We start from the raw sequence: 19,324 nt of genomic DNA on the forward strand, positions 1-19,324 counted from the left end.
ATCCTCTGAAGAATTTTGTGTTAGTGTGATACCAATCAACCACATTTCAGAGGATGAGACTTGTAGTAAGAAGGAAGCTGCAGAAGCAGCTGCAGGAACTCCTGGGTCTGGTTCAGCCCTTAATAGCCATCAGTTCAATTATCATTTTGTAAATCACAGCTCTGGAAAGTACACACTTAGAACAAAAAGGTTTTTTTCTGTTTTCTTCTCTGATGGATTTGTGTTGGTAGAAAGACAGTGCTGTTATTCTACATTTATTTCAGAGTTAATCATTACAAGCTGCAGATCTTTCCCTCTTTCTTAGAAGCAATGTTAGGGACATCCCTGGATCAGGTAAACTCCCAGAGTTGGTGGGGGAGAGATAACATAAATGCCTTTTTTTCCCTGTCTGGAGGACTCTGGATTGTTTGAATTAGTTTTTTGCCCAACATGAGATTAAGCATACCATTCTGAAGTGGAGAAAGCAGCTTTCTCAAACAGTGGTAAAGGATGAAGAATATCTGGACAGGTTGCCATCTCCACTGCTTGACAGTATCTGAGCAAGAGCTTGGAATACCTTTTCAGTGCAGCAAGTGAGCTAGACCCCAGTCAGTGGTGTGTTTCAGAGACTGGGGATTTCATTCATCCCACCTTCTCTAGGAATTGATCTCTACAGGCCTTTCTGAGGTTCATAACAAATCACAGGGCAGGAAAGAGAGAAGCACTGCTTGGGACAATATCCTGCCTTAGAAGAAACATTTATTGCCTCCATGTCCCCATATTCCCCACCTTTTCAAGTCTAATATGGAAAAGAAGTAGTTGATTTTACTCTGTTAATGGTTTTATTTACTGCTAGATGTGTTGATTGACTGAGCAAAGAGTCTACTTTTTGTATTTGTGCGTTTAAAAACCTGCTGGTGTGCTGGAAAAGGAGGAGGGAATTTAGTGAGAAACACAGCTTCCATTTTTTAAACAGTTTTCTTCAAGTTTGTGTGGATACAGCAATTCTTCTTGAAGGCAGACATTTAAGTCTGTTAACATTTCTGTGTGGTATCTCAGTTACAGAACAGCTTTAGCTGGGCTTTAGCTGCTGTTGAAAGAAACCATGTGAGGAGACACTGTCTCAACCTTCCTCCCCCTCAAACACAGTTTCAAATACTGTAAAAAAATAAACAAACAAAACCACAAACAAATAAACAAACTAGCAGATAGGGATTTCCAGAAACATCACATTCTATTTACTTCTTCCAGAATGCTTCTACAATACTTTTCAGGGTATTTCATACCAGCTCTGGCAGTGATTGCAACACAGAACTCTTGGCACAAGTGACTGCATTGAGAAGATAAATTGTTTGATCCTGAGGAGCAATGTAAGGAATATTTTTGGTTCACCTGCACTGTAATCCTGCCCACCAAATAGGGACACCTGTTCTGGAAAACTTCTCGGACAACATTCAGATTTTGCTTTCCAAGTGAGCTTCTAAGAGAAAAAAATTAATTTAGATATCTGTTTAGTTTGTTTTAAGTTAATTTTGAAAGGATAGAGTGATGGTCAATGACACTGTCATTAACCTCAAAGCAAGAACATATGGTTATCACAGATGCATTGTGATAAACATCCATAAACTGTGCACAAACATAGATAAACAGTGGCTAAAAACTGTCACTAACTGCTACCAGTATGTCAGGATTGTTCTGCAACCAGCCCCTAAGAAAAGAGCTAAGAGAAATAATGAAATGTAAAACTTCAGGCCTAATTTAATTTTTTTTTGTTGTTTGTTTTAAAAATTTAACCACACAAAGTATAAAACTAATTTTCATGCCTTTAATTTTAAAAGAGAATGAAAGCTCAAGACAAAAGAGCACAGATCTTGAAGGCTTCTGTATTTCCCCATTCACTAGGGGTGCCAGGAAGAAGGCAGATGTCCCTAAATGATATAAATGCTACTCCTACTCCAGTACTCCACTTCTAAGCATTTGACTACTCTCTCATAGCAGAGTGTAGCAGTGTGGAGGGACCATGAGGATCAGGGTACTCTCACACTTAGGATCGAGTCTCTTTTAAATTGTCTTCTCTTGCTTCTCCATCCAGCCCCACAAAATTCTAATGCTGGAACTGGAACCTAATCCACACATATTGGATTATGGATATATATTGGATTATGTCTAGAGAGTTTCAGAGTTTCATGATGAGCTGAGTGAGTCCTGCCAATAACTTTGGGTCATCACTGAGGGGCTGGAGATTACCCAGCTCTTGGATACCTGAGCCAAGGATTTTACAAGTAGCTTGGCTTGTTTATAAGACAGTCATACTCCTAAATGCCAACCTGACCAATGTTGAAATGGCTACTTTTGAACTTATCTAGGTCCAGAGAAGGTCAACACATCTAGTTAACATTTTCAGTAAGAAGCATTTTACTGTATTTGAGGCAGACCATTTGAGTTCTTTACAAATATTTTTTGAAAGCCTGGACATGAAAGAATATTTACTTCTGCACAGAATTTTAGAGTGCTTGATTTTCATTTCAGCCTAAAACAAATATAAATGTCACAATCTTGACATTTCTGTAAAATGTAATTATTGTCTTCTACTGAGGTTCTTCACAAAAGATAATTTAATGATGAGATGGATGTAAAGATGTTAAAAACATCTAAAGAGATTTCTCACTCAAGCCGAGAATTTAATAAGAGGCCTTCACTAAAATGTGTGTCCATATTTCATTTTTCATTATGTTTCAAATGCCAGAATTCCTATAAAATTAAGTGATATGACATTTACTGCCAAATACCCATATTCTTCCTTGGTACCAGGAACACAAGTGTACAACAAATCAATTTCTTTCTCTTAGATATGGGTAATTGGTTTACAATTAATGATGTAGTGGTTCCTAAACAAAGTCATTTGTGGTTCTGTATTGTCAATTACAAATAAAATTCTTACTATTCAAAAAAGCACCCTTAGTCAGGAAACAGCTTTCTGAACAATTTCTGAATTTGAAACCATGATGTCACATCAGATGTTGAAGAAAAGACATTGCTATGAAAATAAGAATCCTGTAAATGTCTATCTGAATGATCCAAGTCACAATTAAAAGTAGGATATTATTTAAAACTTCAGGTTTGAAATGCTCTAAGCTGAACCAGTATGGTGCAGTTATTGTACTCAAGTATCAGGATAAAGGGGACACAAAGTAAATCCAGCTCAATGGAAAGGATGCAAAAAAGAGTCATTAATTTAAAAGAAATGCCAGTTCTCAGAAATGGACCATATAAAAGGAACAGAAAAGTCAGTGCAAGTACTTTTCCTCAGTGCTCCTCTTCTTCAGCAGTGACTTGGTATGAAAATGAGAGAGCCTACGGTGGGTCAGACCAAGGTGCTGCCTAGGCTAGGATCCCTTTCCATTAGCCAGAGATAGTTACAGTGTAAGGTCGATGGAAATAAAAAATGCAGTGATATTTTCCTCTGTGATCCTAGGGCTGCATAGTCTCCTTCAACCTCTATTTCATTGATACAGCTCTTGGAAATGTAAGGAGGAGTGATAAAGATGTGATTTTATTTTCAATACAAGCACTTATAATGCAAAATAAATATGAATTTTTATGAAAATACCCTGAAAATTAGACTTGATTTGTTCTTCTAATAATCTTTGGGTTAAAATTACTTATGGTAATCACACACAAAGCCTTTTTGTTGGAACAGATAACCAAAGCAAATTCCATATTACGTGGTTTTAGGCTGTAACAGCAAACAGCAACCAGAAATTGAAATGCTTTAGTGAAAAAAAAAAAAAAAAAAAAAAAAAGTCAGAAACCCAGAACAGTCTTCAGCAATAAAATATACTGTTTTAAAATTTTAAAATATATAGTTTTCAGACATTCTGAAATGGAAAATTATCCTTGGTACATTGTGTTTATCCAGAAACAACAGTTCTTTTCTGTGACACACTATCCAGATAATGGCAAAGTTATAGATCAGGAGAAGACTGCAGATTAAGGTGGTATCTTTCAGACTGTACAGATATTCTTAAAATAGGAATCAAGTGGACTTTCTCTAGACTCTTCTAACCTTTTTCTGCTGCAGTAATAGAAACCATAATTATTTCCTCAGAAAAATGACCCAGCATGGGTTGAATGGCAACTGTATTGCCAGATGTGCTGTCTACTCCTGTGTAATTTTCTGTATAGGGCATCTCTGCCTAGCCAAGAAAAGGTGGTTTTGTAATGAGTTGCATTGAACTCTTACTAGGAGTGCTTCCTCTCACTTTTCTGCACCCACAGCAAGAGATTCAGATTGGAGTTGCAAGAAGTGAAAATTTGCCAATGCTGCTAAATTGGGAAGAGCTGGTGACTCCCTTGAGGGCAGAAAGGCCCTGCAGAGAGATGGACAATCAACAATTCAATGAAGCTTAACAAGTGTTGTATCCTGCACTGGGTTGGAGTAACCCTGGATGCATGGACAGACTGGGGAGTGAGAGTGGCACAGAAAGGGAGAGAGCAGAGCCCTGGAGCCAGGAGAGCCAACCCTGTCCTGGGGCATCAGGCACAGCATGGGCAGCTGGGCAAGGGAGGGGATTGTGTATCAGGAAAAGGTTTCTCACCCAGAGGGTGTTTGGGCACTGGAACAGGGAAGTGGTCACAGCACCAAACCTGTTTTCACTTTGAATTTTTGGACAACAGCCTCAGGCAGATGGTGTGATTATTGCACAGGACGTGGAATTGGACTTGAGGATCCTGACAGGTCCCTTCTACATATTCTGTCAGAGGTTGATGACTCTCCTCCATTTAGATATCTGATCTGAAAATTAGTCACAGAAAATCACCCTCACTCCCTATTAATTAAAGCAATTATGTAAAAAGATATTAATCTCTTTCTGAGAAATGTGCTGAAGCTTGACTAAAGTTTTAATTATTTGGGAATTTTTACTTTAAAGATGTAGAAGTTCAATGTCTTATACAATCATTCCTCCAGCATTTACAGGTAAAAGATAAAAGTTGAAAACACAGTTTTTTGTATTACTCATGATTTGTAAGGTGTTAGCTTTTACCACAAAGAAAATATATCCATTTTATTGTACAAATAGGAAGGAGATGGAGATACGACTGTTATCTTTAGTAAGTTGCTTAAGACATAAAGCTGAGTGACTTAGAGTGTAAAGGCCTGGGATTTCACAGAAACACAAGCAGGGGTTTAATTGGCAATCCAGTGTTAAGATATTAGCTGCACAATAGCTTGATTTATCTGATGATAAGGGAAAACTATTTACTAGCTATCAAAGGGATACCTGCCTTTCACAGGGCAGTACTTTTCATACACACACATTACAGTTTGTTGTTCTTCAAGTTTGAGTCAATCTCAATGGAGGGTATTTGGCAAGCTTTAGCCCCAAGCTACATCTAAATATCTGTATTATTTGCCAGTTGTAACTATCTTCTTGTGACTTTCAGTGCTTAAACTGGAGAATGTAGAATAAGACACTGATATGTTAAGCTACCTGCTTCATATATTGAAAATATGCCACTTAGGAGGTAAGCAAAGAAAGGATTCACATAGTAGATGGATGTCAAGGAGAAACAATAACAGTGTTGATAACAATAAATTGTTAACAATCTAATGTTTCCATGCTTTTGCTGTTGTTACCAAACTGTTTGGAAAGGAACAGGTCACTGAAGAATGGCTAGACTTGCATATATAAATTTACTTGTACTGAAACACTAACAATATTTCACAAAACTTGACACCTATATATTGGTGAAGTATATAAAGGAAATATGTTCCTAATTTTACTTCTTAGGCACCTAGATGTGGGGCTGCAAACTTGTATATATTCACTCAGACTAAGGTAAAATCATAGCTCCTTTGCTCCTTCCCCTTCAGAATCTACATGAATACTCACTCTGCCAATCTAAGCATGGGTGATTGGTTAGGATTTATTCTACCTTTTGTTCTGAAGGTTAAATGATTCCCCTTTGCATGGAATAATTTAATATCAACTGTACCAATTAAGAGAAATAACATCACGACCTAGCAAAATCTGAGTACCATTCCTACACACTGAGGAACAGAAAAATTCTGTATTTGCTCATAAATATTTAATATTAAATGCTGAAACATGTGATTGTCTCTTCCTTATATAAGGAATGTCTTATATGTTGAACAGTCAAAAATATTTGGATATCGTGCTAAGGAGTGCTGCTTTGTGATTAAAGGATTGAATTCTTCATGATGTTTCAAATCTCACATCCTGCCTATTTGAGTAGGGGCTCTGCACATGACCATTCAATTTCAATCTGTCTTGCAAACTAAAGTTTTCACTTACAGCAGTCACAGAGAATAGAAAAGATTTGTGTGTGTGTGTTCGTGTGCATTATCACTTATCTTCACTCATGTCTCATTTTATATGAAGTAAAGAGAAACCCCCTGTGAAACAACACAGCTGCACTTTCAATGACAACACTTTCCAACCTCCGAGGAATCTTATCTAGGTTCTCATTCTCACCTGTTACAGCTTTGTTTTATTTGAACTATAAGCTCTGCAGAGCAAAAAACTTATCTTGTTACATATGAAGTACATTGCACGAAATTGCACACTGTATGATCCTGAACAGTGTTTGAACCAGCAGGGGCTGGTGTTGTATTAAAAAAAAAAAAGCCAGACTCAACCACCAAGAAAAGAAAGTTGCTGCCACTTGATTTTTTTTGTTGTTGCCCTTCTGAAAGACAATGCTCTCAGTTCAATTCACAATAATTCTCCAGCACATCAGAAAACCACAAATGTGTTCTTCTGTCATTCTGGACAAGCTTTTCTCACAAAGAGGTCAGGAGGCAAAAGGACATAAGTGTTCTCAGGCCTTGAAATTACTCCTCCAGGCGAGGGAGGCATGCTGGGGGATCTGTCTGTATTGCTTTTATATTGGCAAGGAGGCTTTCATCTCCAAGGCTGATGATCCCATACACAAACTCCCTGATTCCCAGAGGTAACTCTCCATGACTTCAAGATGGACCACAATTTTACTTTCTGCTTTTAGTTAAGATTGTTGATAGGTTTCAACTTCTGAAAAGAAAGGAAACTGCACATTATACAGTGCTGTTCTAGGCCATGTGCTCAACTTTAATAAAATTATATTGAGTTTGGTTTTTTTTACCATAGCATTTCCAATAAATAAAATGCTACAAATTGTAAAAAGAGAGAGAGAGGAGTTTTCTAGGAGCTTAATATGCATTAGGCAAGAGGTGATAAAAATATCAGAAGGTAGCATATGACAACTTCAAGTTTTATACAACTTGTAAAGAGTCAGGTCTGATGACTGCCATCTTATTGCTTTGCATGAAAGATTAAATAATTTTTTCCACCTGTTACCCTAGAAAATAGATGAACACATGAAGTACATAAAAAAGGGCAAATTGTAAAAACACATGCATGTATTCACTTGTATTTCTTAGTTACTTTCAATCCATCTACTTAGCACTGAACTATTCATATGTAACTGCACTTAGTATACAGTAGCTTCCTAGCTCATAAAATATTGATTCAGGTTTTTTATCGTATATCTTTCTTGAACTTTGATCCTTCATACTTAGTGCTCCCTTGATGAAATATTTAGAAGTACATTTTCCATGTGAAAGGTAAATTTAGAGGTTTTATGGTACCTTCTGTTAATGCACTATCTTCAACCCACATGAGACCCAATCTGAACTCTGCCTTGGTCACATTTAGTTGATGATTGCATTTTCAAAAATCTTCCATTCCAAAGCAATTTTTATTTTAAAGTAAAAGTTATTTTTTTTTTGACCAGGCTGGAGTGGCCTACAAGACTTTCTCCCAGGTACATTGAGAGAAACTTGAGAAGATACATCCAAAGAACTAATTTTAATAGTTACTTCCCATCAGATAAAAATGTATAAACGATATGATAAACCAACACTCCCTGCTGAAAACAAACACGTAAACAAACAAAATCAACCACAAACCCATCAAAAAATCCTAAGGAATCATTCTATGTATATTTATAGGCAGTGAATATTATTGAGTAATTTTTTCAAAGCAAGCAAAACTACGGCAATAACTCCTTTAGAAATTTTATCAGTTTAAATACTTGGCATAAGAAAAAACATTCTCTTGAGGCTGAGAACTGATGAAGTCTCAGTACATAGCTCAGTCAAAATACAGGATTGAATTCAGCATACAAGAACTAGCCAGGTACAGCTAAATCTTTTTCAGGGTCTCGGGACTCATAAGGGTTCTGTCCACCATAGTTTCTCTGACAGCTGAATCTCTCTTGTCTCCACCTAGACACTAACTTTTATGAAGCATGTAGAAACTCAGTCAATTTTTTAACAATCTCTTTGGTATATTTAGTTGAAAGCAATTTTGGCTGAAGGCTGCCAAGGTTCTTAGGAATAGAGATGTAGGGTGACAGACAGACATACACATGTACAGAGTAAGAACAAACACCTTCTTCTGTTACAGTATAGCTGTGTAAATTAGGATATGATCCCAAAATCAATGGAGCAGTAGGTATTTAAGGAAATGGACAATGAATAAGAAGAGAATCCATCCTGTTCTCTAGAGGATTGTTTTGTATTTCAAAAGTACAACTTGGGCTTCTTCCTAAGGAGGTGGCACATCAACAGGCCAATGGAAGTACATCTACACCAAGGATGTAGCACAGGCAACAGGAGGAGCTGGAGAACACTGTGCAGCTGGAAAACTGTGATATAGCTGAAATTATGGAAAGTGTTAGTTTTGCAGCTGGAGTCAATGATCTTACTGTTCTTTTCAAACCAAAGTAATTATATGATTCTGTATTGCCTGTTTTGAATATGCACATAGCTCTTGATTAAGACAAGTTGTTGGGACAGATAGAAGTGAAGAAGCAGAGAAAACAATCTGGAGATTTTCCCATTCTAATTTAAAAATTCACAAAATTTTGGGTTTAGGAGATGCTACCATGGGGAGGCAATCCTATATAAAATATACTGAATATTTTTAATAGGAAACTTCTCTTTTTTTAAATCAAAAAAGTAATGCAAAGACTGGAGTCAGTGTTGTTATTGAGATGCAGAACTAGGATTTGGTTTAACTTTTAAAATATTGTTCACTGCATGATTCTCTACAAGCATAATTTAGGGGAAAAATAAAGACTGTATCACCAAATACAGAATTTCATGGAAATTAAATTATCAAACTTTAAAAGACAGTCTTCAAAGCAAAGCTCATCTACCAGCAACGTAGCCTTATATTTAATTCAAAATATTTTTATAGTTTGATAACATAAACTAATTTTTCACACAATCTATCATCTGTGTTTATTTTACTAGAACAGCTGGAATGTTAAAAGAACATTCAAACTTGTGTCATACAAATATTTTGGTAAAAGTTCATATCTCAGACTAAACCTGAAGACATATAGTTTTGATATGTAATTTATATATTCTATATGTGTTTCCAAGAGACTTTTAAAAAAAACCCCAAGCCAATCAAGGTTTTCACTCTGTATTTTTGCTCATTTTATCAGTTTCCAAGGTAAGAAAGTCTTGATGCAGAAAAAAATCCATAAAACAGAAGCACAGGGAACTGTCTTACCTTCTGGCTCCCTGATCTTACGTCCTGCTGCAGATTTTCGTAGCACACTCCTTCCTGAGTTGAACAAGCTAGTTAACTCATCAAGGGGACTGGTCAATGACCTTGAGTTTGTAGGGCTGTATGGAAATGAAGATGATGAATTTGAGTTCAACTTCCTGTGATCTGCTCTTGCCACCTTTGGGGAGTAAGGAAGTTTGGAGAATGGAGAAGATGAGCATCCAAGCTGAGCAGGATTGGGTCTCTGAGGTACTTTTGACAGATCTGAATTTGCACCTGCCTTCCCTGCATTAATCAGAAAACCAGCACAAGCCTCTGGAGGAGATGCAAATTGTGTGGAAGCCCGGTAGGAAGCAGGGGGTGGTACAGGAGGAGGGGGTGGTGGCAGTGGAGGAGGCGGTGTGGAAGGAGGAGTCACTTTGGTGGAAACACTGAACACAATCAAGCCTGGAGACACTGGTCTTTCATTCTCCCCTTTCTGGCCTTTGGAGTACTGGGGTGATAATGGACTTGAGCCTTCTGACTGCACAGGGTATTTTAGGTTGGTTTCCAAAACAGGAAGCTTTTTGACCTCTAGTGGTGTTAAAGGTGATTCATCAGAAGCAGGTGAACATGTGACAGGGGTTGGAGGGAATACAAGAAGTGGTGGTCTGTGGGGGAGCAAGTTTGGGAAAGGGGCTGGGATGTCACAGGAATCTTTATAGATCAAAGCTGCTTGACTGTTTCCATCCAATGTCCCATCCTCAACATTAACATTTTTTTTGCTTTCAAACAACAGAGGAGGAGATCCAGTCACTACTGGAATTATTCCATTACCATTGCTTCCTTCTTCTGGTAGAAAATACTTCATTTCTTCATATACAGACTCTCCTTGTTCTGGACTCTCTGCTTCAGCAGAACTGCTTTTCACTGCATTCCCTACCATTTCAATATAGACAGGCTCATTTTCCTCCTCTTCTTGTGACATGAAGAGATTCAACACACCGTGTTGTGGTCCATCAGTAGAAGCTGCTCTCTGTACTGTCACAGTGTCATAGACACCTGGTTTAACTACTGTGCTTGCTTTTTTTACTTCTCCAGGCTTTTGGCCAGGTATTTCTTCATAAGAGCCACTAAGTTTTGTATTTGGACTTCGCTTTGGTTTTCTGGGAGGTATTTTTTTCATGGTACTATAGTCATCACTGTGTGGTCTTGGACGGGTCAGTACTAGGAAAGTGAAAAAAGTCTGTGTTAGTACAATTAAATTCAGTTTTTTCTTAGACTGGTCTAGTACTTTAAGCCCTCAAATGTTGTCCATTTAGCTCTACAATGAGCAGCAGTCACAAACACAGGACTCCCAGCAAAACCATAAATACTTCTAGGAATAAAATGCAGAATTTTCAGCTACCCAACCACAGGCCTTTGCTACCTGGGCATATAACCTACTTTGGTAATCTCTACTGCCACTAAAAGATGAGAACTCACACCTGAGGAAATATGTTTTGAATCCAAATGTGCACTGCAAGGTCTGTAACACATGGAAATATGTGCTTGTTTCTCTTTTTGCTCCAAGGGATAGTGGCATGTTTTCAACTAGGAGACAGCACAGTGCTACTTATGTGCTACACATATGTGATTGCCAGCAACTGAAATACCCGCTTTTATGTAATATCTATAAAACTCTAATTATAGGATGATATTATGCCCCTCTCTTATTTTGTACTGCAAGTGTGGAAATAATTTATAACTTTAGGGAATCCCATAGCCTAAGGGCAAGTCCCCAAGTGAGTATACATTTAACTAAACTAGATGTCTCTTCATAGCCTCCAGGCACCTGTGTAGTGAAGAGAATAGATACCTAGCTGATTGGTCTTTTAAGATCAAAATTAGATGCTATAAATCAGAACTGGTTTTGGACAAAGACTCAGGAAACTGACATAATTCATGGAAAATGAGTATACAGCAGAGAAACTTGCACTATTGTTTCACACATATAAGAACTCCAAAATTATTTTGTAAGTATATGTAAACATTGCTAAGACCACACATATAAATAAAAATTGTTGCTCTTTCAAAACATGTCTGATAGAACTTCTTGGTTAAATCAATAATCTTTTGCAGATTTGGACACAGAAAAATTAAATTATTATAGACCTCCTTGAGACATGGTAGTTTAAAAGTATGTTGGGCATAGTTAATTTCTCCTTACATAGAGCTTCAATGGGCAACAAAGAGTCAAGAAAAATGGACATTCGCCTAATGAACTGGACATGAAAACTAATTATTTTGAGAGAGGGAGCTGCAAAAATTTATATCTGTTGTATGCAGGACTAGGGAGTCATAGAGAGCTTTAAACCCAAACTGAAGGATCTTCCTTAATAAACCTTGAGGATCATTCACACAAAACAAGTGAAGTTTATCAGGCTTATCAATTCCCTTCCTTCATCTTTTATCCATTAATTTCAAAGGTAAAAGAGAATAGAGCAAGTGAACTCAAAATCATGCCGTGTGCACCATAATGCACTGAGACACTTTGGGACACTTGCAGCTCTTTCCTTCCAAACAAAAATCACTGTAACCAAATTATGGCAAAAAAACCCAAAACAAAACAAAGCAGCTAAACAAACACTGGATGCATAACTTATTCATGTGAGCAGAGAGAAAAAAAAGGAGAAAGTTTAATGTTTAAATCAGTGAAATTCAAGATTTGAGCATTCTGTTTTAGTGATGCAAGATATTCTAACAGTTTAAAAGGTGAAATGAAATGATCAGTGGGGTAGAATAGCTCATGTTGACAGATTACTTGCTTATAGAGAGATTTCTACAAATCAGTTTTGACTGTTGACAAACTGGGCAATTAGAACACATGAGTATTATTTGCTGATTTGGGAGCAAATGACAAATTGGCTAATTTTATTTATTGCCACTGAAATATTTCAAGGAAGCAGGAGCTCTCAAAGGCATTTGACTGTGTTTAAAAGGATCAAAGGGAGAAGAATGAATCAATAACCCAGAGTAACATTTGCGTCTGCCTTTGTGTCTAACCTTCATTAGCGGTTTCCTTAGAAGCTGCCGACAAGCAAGCACTCACAGCCTCGTACGAGGCACTCAGTCGTGTGTTGGGGTCCCTCTTTGGCTTGGGAGGAGGCTGTTTCCTTGGTGATGGCAGGCTACTGCTATCATCCATGCTGAAAACAGAGTGCAGGGAGGGGGATCTGATGGATGAGCCAGCCGCAGGATGCACCAAGCCATCCACTGCCATGGGGACAGGGACGGAGCTGGAGTGGAAGTGCTTAGACGCTCGACAGCCGGCAAAGCTGTCCTCAGAGACCTTCCCACCCTTGTCTTCAGCTCTGGAAACACAGAAAAGAGCCCCAGATGCATTATTCAAGCAATAACAATGAACCTGTTCATGCAAATGTAACAACAGCTTTTTGGTAAACAATCTCACAACTCCCCTGCTGTGTCGAGGGGATGTGTGTAGTAATCTTCTGACAAACAAATCCAGATCAAGCTGCTAGCTTTCTTCCATTTCCTGTTCCATGATAAATCAGGGCACCGGCCCTTTTTCACACAAATGCAGCCTTGCTTAAGCAGTCTCATATTGTTGACCAGACATTCACTGAATGAATTGTTCACACTTTGATTGCCACACACAATCAAAAGCTGGGGTTTTAATCTGAATGATAATTTCTGGGAAATCCATTTTAATAGAAAGTTACTGAGGCAGCAAATGCTGAGCCTTTATCATTATATTCTAAAAAGACAACTATAAATTCTATTTAGATAATGCAAATCTTTAAAATATTAGATGACCTTTTTAACCAGCTACATTGGCTGCTTGAGCAATTCCACCCAGATATCCCTATGTCTTCCAGTTTAAACTTAATTATTACTTTTAATAATAATTTTTATTATTATGATGTTATATTTAGTTATGTTTCAATTACAATTTGGTTTTAAAATTTTTCCCTATTTGAATATATATTGAGAAACAACTTTCCAGCTGCTTCTGACAAATTGATTTTTAACAAAAATTCTTCTAACATTTTATTCCTTCAAGAATCAAAACACTGAGACCTTTTTAACTTAGAGTAGTAATGTATTAGATAGAAGATGTCTATACTGCCATTTTTCAAACAAATCCCCAAGCATTTGTCTTTTTAAATTGTATTTCTGCATGGCAAATCACCAGCAGAGCCGAAATTCATGCACAGGATATAGCCAGCTGCCCATGTAGTAAATGAAATAGCAAAGATGAAAGCATGGTGCTCAGTGGATAATTTGTTTTCACTGTAATGTTTAATTACAGTCTTTCCTACAAAGGCATTTCCTCCAATATGTAATCACTGGGATATTTGAAGCTAATTAAGCAGATGCACTGCCATTTTCACTTTTATTAAAGTCACTGACAAAAGCAATGATAGCAAAGGGAGCTGTTTTGGATGAAAATTAAGTTCCTATGGAAAAATAAACATTTATATGTCCAGCAAGTTATGGACACATTCTTTCTATTGAGAATTATACCGATTAACTGCAAATGCCAGATTTTCTCATTCAGCTGTCTAAGAGAGAAATCAGGGATTCAGTTCCTAGAAATGGGCTATCCAGAATTTACTGGATTTGTAAAGTAGGTGCTCCTGAAAACTCCTATGTAAGTTAAAAAACCCCAGATTTTGCCTATTTAAAAATAGAAGTATTCTCCTCACAATCAATCTACTTGCTTCAGTGAGAAATCAGGATTTCTTAGTCTGGACTTTGCTGTATTTCAACATTTTCCTAGCTGTTTTCATTACCTTGACAATTTCTCCGTGTTGGTATTTTAAGTCAGAAGAATTTTTCTTTTGCTTGTTTGGTCTGATGAAGTTAAACTGTAACCTATTTATAACAGAATCAGAAATATTTTTGTAAAAAATAAGTGCCTCAGAGACTTGAATAAGTTCCTCTAAGCTCAGTGCCCTCTGAATATGATGCAGTAGCCTCCTTAAGCTTCTAAACTTAATTAGCTGATATACAGGGAAAAAATACAACCTGATTTGGGATGAGCATATACTTGAGATCCCTTTTGCGATCCCTCAGTCATTTCTATGGTTTCCTAAGCAGGGAAGGCATTCCCAAAAACTGAGGAGACTCATCAATTCCTCACAGCAGGTGTTTCTCACCTTTTGTGGCCCTCTTCTGGCCTGTTTCTAGGCTCTCCCTTTTCCCTGTGGTAAGCAGCGTTCATCTCGTTGCGGAGCCGGTCGTTCTCCCGGGCGATGTCAGAGGCATTCTGAATCACCAAGTCATCGTATGTTTTCAGTCCCATGTCCTCAGCATTCTGCAGGAAGCTTTTGATTGAGGTGACCTCTTGCTGCTTGATGCTCATCTTCTGTAGCAAGCGCTGGCGAGCGAGAAATCCTCTTACAACTACCGTAGTGGAAGGAGAAAATATGGACCAATGAAAGACATCTAATTGGGGAATTAACTTAATATCTGTGCTCATGATTGCAGCAGAACTGTATGTTCTGTAAGCAAACCAAGTTAAGTCAACATCTTATACAAATTAGGAAAGAAATTTGATGACATATAATTAACATAGTAAAATGGAACTCTTTCTGTTTTCTACTGCCAGTGCTTAAAACAAAGTAGTGACGGTAAATTCATACATTTGAGCTATCAGAACTCAAAATATTTATTTTCACTGAATGCTAGTTTTTATTAGATTACAACATATAGATGCAATAAAATGTATACATCTTACATATACATAATGTAAGATGCTTACATAGATGTATACTACAGATTGTGAAAGCATACATTTGCACTGCAAAGGTCAAAAGATAGTTTGTTTCAAAATAAAAGTCTGGATAAATTAAATGCAGTGAATGCAGTAGGAATTAAATGATTGCTGCCGGTTAGCTTTAAAAAATGCTTTAATTTTCCATTTTAATTTTCAATTTTCAATGGGGTACCTAATATCCCATCAAAATCTCAACCAACACAAGATATTTGTTTGGTAAAGATCTTTTACTGCTCATTTCCTTTCAGCTAAAACAATTATATTACTAAATGCAAATTTCTTAAATGTATCTGTCACATCATATCTGAATTTTTTAGTAAAAAGTTTTCATCTACATTGCATCATCTTCATGTAACTATTAGACTTTTTCTTCATGCTCTTTGTCAGCTTTATGCTAGGAAAAGATTTTAGTGTATCTCCTGTAATAGCTTTCCTATGTATGTACATTTATTACAACAAATCCTACCCATATGCCACCCAGTACCCTGGATTTTCTGAAGTACAGTTGATCAGAAACCCAAGGCACAGGGGCCTCTGTGATCATAATAAATTATGCACCATTTTAATCCCAGTGCTTGCAATAGGTGGTTTCAATATTCTCTGAACCTGTTTTGGCTTAGAAGGAAGAAATGTGCTTAGTGAAAATACTGTGTTTGTGTGGGTGTTTGGTTTTTTTAAATTCCACAAGATTATGTTTCTTTCCAGATCTAGAACCACTGCTGTGTATCTCACAGGAAAGAACCTGTTTTAGAACTATTTCTCTTGTGCCTTAAATACTCTTGGTTTTCATCACTTTACATGTATCAAGACCAGGTCAAATTTCATCAATTGCTTGTTATGGTCACTCTGGTCAACTGAAAGTTTTTCATCAGTGAAGTCAGCAGACAACAGCCTGTGTAAGTTGTTTGTTTCAGTTTGGGGGAAGATACTGAGACTGGTGATAGCAGCATAAAAAAGTTAAAATGCATTAGGTATTTAAAGCAACATAGTTAAATTTCAGATTTAAGATCACTGCAGAACAACATTGAATGATGAAGCACCAAGCTGAAATAATCTAAAGGAAAAATGTCAACAGAGAAAGATACAATTATTCTTCTATGAATATAAAATGTCATTGAACAAAATAAACAGCTAAAGCATAGGGTAATGTAAGGTACTTTCGATCATTTTCTAGTGCCTTGTTTAGACACTAAAAAAAGATTCCTTTTTTAGAGCTGCTCAGTGCCCAGCTGACAAGATATAAGAAAGGCTAATGCTAACATACTGATACTGCTTATATCCAAAATTCACTGGGCTTGAAAACCTTCAAATTGAGACACTTAGAAATAATTTCTAATAATTATTTATAATAGTCAGCTTTGAAGGTTTATACTTTTATACTCACAACCAATCAATGCCTTTAATTGGATTCCATAAAATCTGACTTCTGAAACATTAATACACTTCCCCAATTTACTTGGAAAGGAAACTAATAGTACAATTATTGTTGACAATTTTATGAGAGTATTCCTAAAAGAGACGATAATGAGTCTCAATCTAAGGGTTACTGTTGCAAAAATAATTAATATCTGCATAGAATATTATCAGAGTTCACTGCTCAAAATATAAAAAATTTTGAAAGAGCTTAATTAAAAAAAATGCTTTTTCCTAAAATATTCTGTTTAAATCTACCTTCTGCAGAGCAAAAATAGTTAAGCATCAAATCCTGGGTGACTTTGGAAAAAAAAATCTGTATTTTAAAGTAACATCTTTACAAGAGTCTGTGTGTCTGTATGTGTTTTCAACTTGACCAAAAAAAAAAAAAAAAAAAAAAAAAGAGAAAAAAGAAGGAAAAAGAAAAAAAGACTGGTAGCACCACCAAGGTTGGTTAAAATAAAGGAATTAAGAGATCAGTTCTCTGATAGGATTGTTAGCAGGCGTAAATGAGCATCTTAGAGTAGCCTGCTAGAATGGTCTAGTAAAATGAGACCCAGTAGAGCTAATTGTAACATTTAGGGACTGTACAGCTACTCTGAATTATGCACCAAAATGAAGAAGAAACATTCGACAAAGCTTCATTAGGAAGGTTTGGCAGATAGACATCCCTCTTTTTTGCACACATTTTTATGAACTGAGTAGTTCAGGTTTTTCATTAAATTGTATATCTCCACACTTCATTCTCTATGAGAACATTTAAAAGATTTTGGTTTTGGCTAAACACAGAAAAATTTTATAACCTAAAAAGCTGCTGTGAAATGAAACTGTCAACTCCTAGACTTTTACTGCTTAGTTTTATCTACTACTGTTGGGTACTGGGTACTATGATTGCCTGGGGAATTTGCTCCTCATTTCTGTAGATCTAAAATAATTCTCACTTATGCAAATTAAAATAACTGTGGTTAGTACCCACAGGGCAGAAAAATATCTAGTATTTTAGAGTTCATCAAAGGATGAGGATTAGAATAGTCAAAATTTCAGTAGACCATGGATCTGGGTTATGTGAGAAATTTATTAACTATTGTGTATAGGATGTATTCAAGTTAATTCCTGATCTACACAAACTCTGATGGAAGAATTTCAGCATGGTTGCCCTTCCTATGAGCACAAACAATTTTCATACTTATTCAGGTCAAAAAGTATCATATGTAGTTCTCATACCTGCAGAAAAAAATATGAAAGTCTCTAAACTCACATTTTTAAGTAGAAGTGTTTTTACACACTTTCACTTTAGTTTGACCCCTTTCTTTGCTTGTGTAAGATAAATTTCAGGATACCAGAAAGATATCTTATCTGGTTTGCTTTATTTTGAGGTTTTATCCCCCAAATCTAGAAGAAGGGATTGCTGGTTAGATTTGATGTAAAAAGAATTGATAGTAATTTTGGGCAAGACCTGTTTCCCCTTAAAGCTCTTATCTAGCTATATGATGCTACATTTAAAGCCTGATAAAGAAATTAGAATCACAGAATCAGAATATCCCGAATTGCAAGATACCCAAAGGATCATCAAAGTCCAACTCTTAGCCCTGCACAGGATACCCCAAGAGTCACACCCTGTGCCTGGAGCATTGTCCAAATGCATCGTGAACTGTGTCAGGCTTGATGCTGTGACCACTGCCCTGGGGAGCCTGTTCCAGTGCCCAAAAAGCCTCAAAGTTTCATGCCAATCCCTGGGGTCCTGTCACTGGTCACCAGTGAGCTCAGTGTCTGCCCCTCCACTTCCCTTCATGAGAAAGCTGTAGGCTGGTTTCAGATCTCCCCCCAGTCTCCTCCAGACTAAACAGGACAAGTGGCTTCAACCCCTTCTTGTGCAGCTTCCTCTCAAGATCCTTCACCATTTTCATAGCCCTCCTTTGGAGGTTTTTTAACAGCTTTCTTTTTGTTCTATTGTGATTATTGGCTATCATTCAGTATGTTTTCAGGAGATATCTAGCTTCCAAAGTCCTCTGTATGTAAAGGGTGAGGGGATAAAAGTGCATTGAGTCTGACACCATTACTCACTAAGCATCACTGTGTCAGTGTAAAGTATATGGAGACCAATTTTAGGATAATATAAGAACAATCTGCTGGTATTCTATTGATTACAAATCTGCCCGAGCTCTTTGGCATGCTAATTCTACAAGTTTACAACTGCACCTGTTTGCAAAAGTCAAACTTCTTCCATGAGCTAATTCAGCACGAGGTCGATGTCTAACTACTGCTTACTCATCTAAGTTCCTGATTTTCTCAGGTTTCCCAGATCATAAAAAGCATGCAGATGAGCCATAGCTTTAAACTCACACTTTTGGCAAAAATTACTTTTCAAGTTACCCTAATTAAGGAGGATAGAAGCAAAACAAAAAAAAATATTTTGTAAGGAGACAAGAAGCCCTATTATCTTCATTCTTCAGGCAGACACTGGTGATCTGTTCTCTTCTGCAAAACATGGACATATCTGAGAATGTTTTAAATTTTAGCATTCTGTTTGCAAACTGGGTTCTGAAAGGTAAAGATTTCCTTTTTTTGATAAGTCAGCATAAGAAGGGAA

The 19,324-nt window shown here is 36.9% G+C and overlaps 1 protein-coding gene across 1 annotated transcript in view; it reads right to left on the minus strand.

Moving 5' to 3' along the window:
* The window catches only part of MYO16 (myosin XVI), a 353,826-nt gene that overhangs the window by 30,083 nt on the left and 304,419 nt on the right, over positions 1-19,324 (minus strand). The window contains exons 30-32 of the mRNA XM_079322616.1: positions 14,702-14,948; positions 12,585-12,892; positions 9,564-10,766 (exon numbers count right to left, since the gene is read on the minus strand). Coding sequence (XP_079178742.1) covers positions 9,564-10,766; positions 12,585-12,892; positions 14,702-14,948 — 1,758 coding nt within the window. The remainder of the gene's footprint in view (positions 1-9,563; positions 10,767-12,584; positions 12,893-14,701; positions 14,949-19,324) is intronic.

Source organism: Erithacus rubecula, assembly GCF_903797595.1.
Source record: "Erithacus rubecula genome assembly, chromosome: 1".
Lineage (NCBI taxonomy): Eukaryota > Metazoa > Chordata > Aves > Passeriformes > Muscicapidae > Erithacus > Erithacus rubecula.